The 8,931-nt window shown below is 54.8% G+C and overlaps 1 protein-coding gene across 5 annotated transcripts in view; it reads left to right on the forward strand.

Moving 5' to 3' along the window:
- Positions 1-8,220, forward strand: part of RAI1 (retinoic acid induced 1) — a 93,794-nt gene extending 85,574 nt beyond the window's left edge. For 4 of the 5 annotated variants that reach the window (XR_007497542.1, XR_007497541.1, XR_007497539.1 and 1 more), the window contains 2 exons: positions 2,731-6,576; positions 6,828-8,220. Coding sequence is in view for 1 of the 5 variants with exons in the window: in XM_049776754.1 (XP_049632711.1) it covers positions 2,731-2,824; positions 6,527-6,576; positions 6,828-6,842 (159 nt within the window). In the remaining 4 variants the exon portion in view is untranslated. The remainder of the gene's footprint in view (positions 1-2,730; positions 6,577-6,827) is intronic. The other variant, XM_049776754.1, reaches the window with a different exon arrangement.
- The last annotated feature ends 711 nt before the right edge of the window (positions 8,221-8,931 follow it).

Consider the following 8,931-nt stretch of genomic DNA (forward strand, 5'->3'; position numbering starts at 1 on the left):
TAGGCACCTTCCCAGCCACCCTAAAAGAGGATCACCTCTCCTTGACATTCCAAAAACCTTAGCATGGCTCCTTAGCCCCAGTGGGGTCCTTACAGCTGGGCCCCTTCTGGCTCAGGATTGGCTGCTTCTCTGCAGCCTAGTCTGAGTTTGGGGATCAAGGGGATCAAGAGAGAATTAGTCTCTCTCTCTCTCTCTCTCTCTCTCTCTCTCTCTCTCTCTCTCTCTCTCTCTCTCTCTCTCTCTCTCTCTCTCTCAGTTTTTGGGTCACACCCAGCAGCACTCAGGGGTTACTCCTGGCTCTACACTCAGAAATCGCTCCTGGCAGGCTCGGGACCATATGGGATGCCGGGATTTGTACCACCGTCCTGCATGCAAGGCAAACACCTTACCTCCATTACCTCCATGCTATCTCTCTGGCCCCGAGAACTAGTCTCTTAAGGCACCCTGCATTAGCCCTAGTGAAAAGGAGCTGGATTCTACTAGCATAGGTTAGGGTTCACTCCACCCCCTACTGTTTCCCTGGCTCTCAGCTCTGTGGCCTCATGAAAGTCCTCTCTGCAGAGGAGAAAGCAGGCTCAGGGGAGCGCTCTAGTCTGGACAGAACGGCTCCACAGGTATTGCTGCCCCAGGGGCCTTCTTGCCTTGCCCAGGTAGCCTGACAGGATCCAGAAACCCCCACAACAGACAGTCCTCAGCCAGGACAGGAACTGCCAACCATGCCAGAGCCTCAGATGTTTGGTAAAGCAGCACCCCAGCTGGAGGAGTGGGACAGGCACAGAACATTCTGAAAAGATGAGCAGGTTCTGGGGCTTCCTGTGAAGCTGAAGCCTCTTTCTGCCTCAACAACTGCAGACAGCATATTCCTCCAACGTCACACAGACCCTCCTGTTCCAAACTCAATCCCTTTCTTCCATGTCCCTATTTTATGAGCCTCATACTTGGGATTGGGGTGTGCATCTGCATGCCTACCAGTTCTCACTTTTTTTTTTTTTTTTTGCTTTTGGACCATTCCCAGTGATGCTCAGGAGTCCTTCTTAGCTCTGCACTCAGGAATCACTTCATCACTGACACTGCTCTGGGACCATATGGAGTCGGCCATGTGCAAGGCAAATACTCTACCCACTGTGCTATTTTCTCATCCCAGCACACACTTCATTTTTGCTCTCCAGAAGAACTATGTGGCCATCTCCCCACATTGAGAAGCTGCACTCTGGGCTATACTGAGTTGGTCCAGGTACCAGCACCGACCCCTTTTCCTGCCTAGAATCCTTGGGCCAGGTTCATAAGCCATACCCATGTTGGCATGGGACATGAGGGTGCTGGGGTCAGAGAGCCTGGGGACACTATTTTTCGCATCCAAACAGATCATCCCAAGGTCTTGCATGTCCGAGGCCCTGGTTCTGATATCCAGCAACACACACATACATACCTGTCTTGATTGGGGCTACCATATGGGGACTCACCCCTGAAATATATATACATACCCTTTAAGCATTAAAATTCCAAGATCTACCTGTGAGCCCAACATTGAGCACTTGGTCCTACCCCAAGCCAGCTGTGGATATGGGTGCTTTGAAAGCCTTGAACCAAGTAGTCATGTTCTGAGGTAGCTCTCCAGGCTTTTTTCAGACCAAGTCCCAAAGGTTTCCCTCTACTACTGGGTATAGGAGTCATCTCAGGTCTGTTGTCCAGGATGACACCTGCAGAATAAGGTCCCAGTTTCCCAGCTACCCTGGAGCTGGGTGCTCATAGGCAGGTGCTCCTGTCTATCTGAGCTCCCACTGGCATCACAGTGCAATAAGATCAGCACCGTAAGGTTTGCAGGGCACAGCCACTTCCAGGCATGCCCTGGCTGGCTAAGCTGTGGCTCTTTCAGGGGCTTCACATGTGAACATGAGCCTGCCACCACCTCTTCCTTGCACAGAGAGGTCTGAGTGATTTGGGCCTGGCCTGGCCCTCTCAGGCTTCAAGCTCTACTTTCCTCTTGCATGGGGACTTATCATTGCTGGCCTGGCCTGGCCATGTCTAGCTTCAAGAACCTGAGAATGAGGAAGCCACTCTGCTTCTCACACATTCTTAAGTCTCAGTGGATTGGATAGTTTAATATTCACATCTTGGGGGCTGGAAGAATAGCATAGCAGGTAGGGCATTTGCCTTGCATGCAGCTGAATCAGGCTCAATTCCCAGCATCGCATATGGTCCCCCGAGCCTGACAGGAGTAACCTCCGAATGCCTCTGGGTTTGGCCTTAATAAAACAGCAACAACAAAAAAAAGATTCACATCTTGAGGTTGGCTCAGTTATTTCTCCCCCTGGGGCAAGGGTGACTGGCCCATTTAGTTAGCCATCTCCCTTTCAGGCTCAGTCACCAGGGTAGGCGATATGCTTGCTGCTTTCCGTCTCCTGGACTGGAGCCACCTTGCTCATTCAAGCACCGCGCAGGGCTATGGGGGAGGTGCCATCCACATTGTGCCAATGAAACACATGAAGTGGATACTGGGCCCACGTCATGAGGTGGAGAGCAGCAAAGCTGGGATTTGAACCCTCTGGGATGCCAAGACCCACACCCATGAGTCATTTCCTGGCCTGAAGGGGCCTTGTGCTGCTATAGGGACAACTCTGTGGTATTTACACAAAATCCTGACCTTCCTGCCACTTGGTTTGCAATGGCCACCTGGGGAAGGGGCCCAGCTCTGTAGCTGCCAACTCACCTGTCTTCCTTTCTCACCAGACGTGTGCCAGCTGCCAGGAAGCTGGGGCCACCATCGGGTGCTGCCACAAGGGATGCATCCATACCTACCACTACCCGTGTGCCAACGATGCGGGTAAGAGCCGGCCAGAGGGCACAGAAAGCCCTGATGGACCGTGTTGCAGTGCAGGGGACCCTGCACAGCTCCTGGAAGCCTGCCTCATGCCTCCCTCCCAGCACTGTCTTACCTCTTCCTCTCTCCTAGGACCTGGGCAAGGCTAGGGACAGCGACCTGAGTCAGTCCCCAGGCCTGTACTGAAGGGGTGTCCAGGAACAGAAGTCACAGTTTTGAGGAGCTGTCATTGCCAAAGGGTTGGGAGAATTCAGGCCTCAAAGATGAAGGGGTACTTTGGCGGGAGATGAATTGTTCACTGGGAAGAGAAGTGGGAAAGGAGGTCTGCAACTTCAGAGCTGTTGGATGGGAATCTGTGAGGTTCCAACAGCCTGAGGACAAACTGGCTTCTGAGGATTGCAGGGAACCACTGGGCAAGATTTTGCAAAGGAACACAGGGTCTGGGCAGTCTCTCCACCCACACCCTCTTTCCCCCACTCTATTCTCATTCACTCATTTGTTCCATGAGCACTTAGATACCAGGGCCTAGATTTCCTCAGCCAGGCAGGCAAACAGACAGTCCAAATCTCAGCCAAAGAAAGCTGCTAGTTTTGCAGCTTTAGGGGCACCACTGTTTTGGGGGGCTTAGAAGCACTTGGACTGGAGTGAAAACCCTGGTGACATGGACGTGCCCTGACCCACGATGTTTCTGCATTTGGTGTCTCCATCTGTAAAACAAAGATGATAATCATCTTTTCTTTCCAGAGCTGTTTGGAGCAGGAAGTACAGCCTCAGCCCTCTTTGGGGGCCTCATGACCTCTGTCCACCTCCCTCGGCCCGCCCTCCCTCCTCTGACCCTGAAGAGGGGTGAAGTTATCTTGAGCCTCCCTCATGGACTGCAGAGCAGAGGCATTTCCCGGCAGGATCCTCTCCCTGCTGGGGACCAGCTGTTCCTCCTCTCCCTCCTCCTTATGCCTGTTGGCTCTTCCCTAGGCACAGGGGACCATGCCCTGTACCCCTCCTGCCTGCCTGCCTGGTCCCAGGCCAGCCTTAGTGCATCCAAGCCCCTCCCTCCCCACTTCAGCACACGCAGGACTCTGGTGACAGCTCCTTGGCAAGGACTGAGGTGCTGGCACTCAGTAAGGAGGAGCTGCTGGGGTGAAATGGGGGGGGGTGTTCACTGGCTCCCCCTCCCATTTCACCAGAGCTGCATGAACCAGATTTTAATGTGGACTCAGACACTTCAGCAGCCACATGGCCTTGCTCCCAGTAATAGCTACCACGAGTCTCATCTTTTCTTCTGCAGGGACTAATTTAGCCCCAGCTACATGCACACCAGGTCCTGGCTCGTCCCTTGCTCTCTCTGTGGCCTCTTTAAAGAGAGGCAGGAGATGGGCACACAGGGGCTCCCGCCCCAGTGCTGCCACCCCAGGCGTTTAAGTGGGACAGGAGATCCTGATCCTTGCCCAGAGTCTTAGCAATTAGAGAGCAGTGTGTGACATGGGAGTCATTCTGCCTGAGCAGTATGAGCATCCAGGAGGACTTCCCCAGAGAAGGTGATATTTGAATGAGTCTGCCAAAGGTTGGACAGTGTGTCAGCACTTGGTTTTTATATTGGGCATGAAGAGTTGGGATAGAACCCAGGCTTCACACATGCAAGGCCCATGAGCCCTGCCTCTAGCCCTGTGGGGAGTCTAGCAGGCTTGGAGCACAAGTTTTGGTGTCTGCTAAAGTCTGACAGGTTCTGAGGACAGTGGCTACTAAAGAGCTCCAGGGCAGTGGGAGGAAGCAAACTGCGAGGCTGAGTGCACAGTTATCTGGGTTATCTGGGTGTGCTGGACCCATCTTGTAGTTTGCCCTGGATGGAGGGTGTCAGCCAAGCCAGGGTCCCAAACATTCCTCGTTCAGGCCTCAGCTGGGGGCTCTGAAGTATCCAGGCACAACAGACCCTCATCAAGTTCAGGCTACTGGGTGGTGATTAATTCTACATCTACTCCAACTGTGAGGCACATATGCAGGATAGGGGTGCAGGGAGGATACAGGCTCTCTGCCACTGTACACCCTGATTTGGATAAATGGAATTTGAGGCACTTGGGCTCAGGACAGACTCTACAACCCTGTGATCAGAGGGGCTTGATGTCAGGCCTGTGGGCACCTGTAGAATGGGTGGAGAAGGTGGGAGCATGAGGAAACCCCACATCCAGGAAACTACATGGATCTCAGCTGACCCAGGACAAGGGCTCCAGTCCTTGTCAGTGCCCTGAAGACCTACTGAACCCTCAGAGCTGCCAGGTGTGTCCCAGGGCCTCTCCAGCTCTTTGGGTCAGGCACTCAGCCCACCCTATTTTCCTGTCCCCACTCAGCCCCTGTGAGGCTGACTAGGTCCAGCTGACCCAGGCTGGCAATGTCCTTTCCATTCAGACCCAAAACTACTTTGTCTACCTGGTCTTAGGTTCCCCAAGAATTCCCCATGTTCCCAAAGACCCAAATGTTCCCCAAACATTGGTGACCCTGCTCTTCCATATGCCTTTGGAACTGGTGTGTGTATATGTATGTGTGTTGGGGAGCATTTCATTTAGGGCAAGAGTCGTCCATGTTCAAGAGCTCAAAGACCTTGACTGGAGCTCTGTGGTGGACCCAGGACACAGGCTTGGACATTTCTGGCTCTGGTTTCATGAACAGAGGGCTGGGGAGTTTCCAGTATGGGCCAATGAGCCAGTGTTGTCTAAAGGTGTGATTCAGTCCTGAAGCTGCCTGTGTCAGGAACGGAGAGGGAGGGATGCCCCCTCCAGCTGCTTGGCCCTAAAGAGCATGTTCATCTTGGGGTGTTGGGCAGCTTGTTTAGGGTGTGGCAAAGGCAGCTTCAGAGAGGCCTGGAGCATTCCCAGCTCTGCTGCCCCCCTGTTGTCCCCTCCACTTGCCCTGACATGGGCCACCATTAGTGCTGCCTGGTACCTGGGACCCACTATGGCCACAGCCTGTGCAGAGGATGGAGCCGGAGGAGAGGCTCCTGCAGCTCGGGCTTCCACATTGGGTGGGTTTGTGGCCATGAAGGTTGTGGGTGGGGGAGCCCAGAAGGGAGCATGAGGCAAGGGATTCCAGGAGGAAAAGCCAAGGAGACAGCATTCTATTGAGCCCTGAGCCAAGCAACCTTTTTTCTCTGCCATGGCGGCTGTGCCTTCCAGCCTGGACCTTCAGATACAGGCTGCGGTTCCACCTCTACAGGACTCTGCTTCCCTCTAGGTCCCCCTAGCAGCAAGCGCACATCCTGAGGGCCTGGGAGAACCAGGCAGGCAGTTCATAGGCCTCCCCAGCAATCCTCTAGCATCCTTTGCAGACCAAACTTGACCTTGAATCCAGGCCCATGCTGCACCACCCAGGTCTGCCCATAGGAGCAGCACTGGGGCTCCAGGCCACCTTCCAGGCACTGCTGCACCTATAGAGGAAGGCAGCACTGCTGTGAAGAGGGAGTGGCAGTGTGTGGGTGTGGGTGTGGGGCTTGTGGTTCTGCAACAATAGGGATCACTGGCCCCAGAGGAGGGGAGGAGTGAAGGGCCAGGTTGGTGGGGCTGGAGGGCAGATAGAGGCTGAATGGTGGAGGATTTCCAACTGAGTCGGCTGACTCTCTCAAGGGCACCCCTGTGGCCAAGGGCTTTGTGGGATGGCAGGGGGCCCCCTGGCCAAATACCAGCAGTACCCTAACCACCCAAACTTCTCTGGCCACAGGTTGCATATTCATCGAAGAGAACTTTTCTTTGAAGTGTCCCAAACATAAGGTAGGTGCCCCAAGTCTCTAAGGTGAGGGTTCTGACTGGAGAGAGGCCCCTTCACCAGGCAGCCCTCTCCCCAGCAGTTCTGGCACAGGTCCCATCTGCCCACCTGCTGACCTGATTCAAGGATAAGAGCATCTTGGGAAGGGGGCTCCGCGGGAGGGGCCTCTCTCTCCAGCTGACACCCCAGGACTCCGGAGGGGCAGGGCCAGCCCAGGCGTGGGAAATGTCAAGCTCAGCGACCCCTTGTCTTGCAGAGGCAGCCGCTGTAATCCACTCCAACGGCCGGGGAGCTGCCGGCATCCTCCTGTCCACCTGCCGGCCACGAGGGAAAGGAAAGGAGCCGTCCACGCGGCCCCCGGGCCTTTGAGCTGCTCCCAGTGCGGATCCAGCGCCGATCCTTGATCTGGACCCCGGATCTCGGATCTGGCCACCGAGGGCTAGAAACTTGCGGCCCGGGGCTGGGAAGAAATCACGTTCCAGAGGAGATTGGGCCCCCAGGCCCGACCCCTGGAGCCCAGTTTAGAGAGGGGGAGCCCAGGGAGCGGCCAGACTCCTTGGTACTTCCAGGCTCTGGCAGGGTGGGGTGCCTTTCTCCTGGGGCGTCCTTCTCCCCCGAGAGTTCGAGAGTTCTAAAATGTGGGCGGGTGCTGCACGCCTTCCCCGGCCAGTCGTGGCTTGCACTGGGTGTCCTGGGGGTGGGGGCTCGAGGGCCTAGAAGAGGCTGAGGGCGACCCCGGAGTCTTAAGGAGGCGAGAGGGTGGGAGCCGAGGCCTTGCTGGAGAGGTTCAGGCTCAGGAGCACGACGCGACTGAGCGTCCCTCCTAACCAGCCTGGGACAAATGTCCTACAGACCCGAGCATAGCAGAGCAGGGGGTGGGCGGGGCGGGCTTCCCGTGTGGGCAGGACTGGGGCGCCCCTTGGCTTCTGTTTGTCCCCTTTCCAGTCCTCCACCCCACCCCTGGAGCCCTGCCTTGGACCCAGCGCGAACGGAAAGGAGTCGCGACCGCCGCACAGGGCCCGGCCCGCCGAGCGTCATCGCCTGTGTCTCCAGGGACCTCAGCGCCCACTCGGCCCGGGGAGCGACAGCGCTAGATTCGTGTACAAACCTGTGTCCCCCTCTATATATATGTTACATAGAATGTATATATGTTGGGAACTTGCTCGCTTCTCCTGTGTGTCGCCGCTGTGCGTCGTGCTCCCCTCAGCACAGGGCCCTGGTTGGGGAAGGGGCGACAGCGATGCCCCCGGCCCAACGCAGCCACCACCGGCCCAAGCCAGTCCCTGCCGTTCAGTCCGCCTGTCAGTCTGTGTCCTCAGCTCTGTCCACGCTTCGATAGGCCTGATGCAGCCCCCCGCCTGGGGCCGCCCTAGCAACTCCCTGTACATATGACTGTAAAATGATAAACGTGTGTATTATATCTGGCCTCGTTATATAGTGTATATATATGTATACATATACATATATATAATATATATGAAGACTGTAAATGTTAAGACGACTAGTGTTCTTATTAGTATATTGCTTCACACTGAAGATTGTGTGTATCGAGCTGTTTCTAAAAGATGTTTATTTTCCTTAAGAGTAAAAAACAGTCATTGCATTCAGAAAAAAAAAAAGTCAATAAAGATACAACAATTGTTTTGGAAGTCTGCAGCCCCTGGATTCTGAGCAGATTCTGCTGGGAGAGGGGCCAGACTTTAGAAGGCGGATGGCAATGGAGGGGAGAAGCTTCCCTGGGAAACAGAAGTAAGAAGCAGGAAGAGAATGCCAGCCCCAGCCATCCTGGTGAAGGACCAGGTTTGGGACAAGGCAGGGAGGTGACACTGCAGACATTCAGGGATCTCAGGTTGGGGACCAGAGGGATAAAGGGACCAGGAGTAAGGCACTTGCCTTGCCTTGCATGCAGTCCACCTGGGTTTGATCCCTAGCACCCTATTTGGTCCCCCAAGCACTACTAGGAATAATTCCTGTGGTGGAGCCAGGAGTAAACCCTGAGCATCTTTGGGTGTGCTCTAAACATGGCCTCCCTCACTCAAGAAAGGGTTTCACAGTGTAGTTCCTCCTGTCACCAATCCTTAAAAGGACAGAGTGGTCCTCTCACATCACCCAAGGAGCTAATGGGAGCAGAAGCTGGGGAGCAAGAAAGCACAGCTGAGAACATGATTTTAAGGAGTAGAAGATAGGAGTCCAAAGATCAGTAGGATTCAGGTGGGCAGAAGCCATACCTCCAGGCCACCATGATATGAGAAGGGGTAAATGTTCCTTATGAATAGAAATATGGGGAGCAGGAAGCAGTTGCCTGGGTGCAGGGTGGAAAGGAAATCCCAGAGGACCCCTCTCTTGCCCGCACATAAAAC

The sequence above is a fragment of the Suncus etruscus genome, chromosome 7 (assembly GCF_024139225.1).
Source record: "Suncus etruscus isolate mSunEtr1 chromosome 7, mSunEtr1.pri.cur, whole genome shotgun sequence".
NCBI classification, from domain to species: Eukaryota; Metazoa; Chordata; class Mammalia; order Eulipotyphla; family Soricidae; genus Suncus; species Suncus etruscus.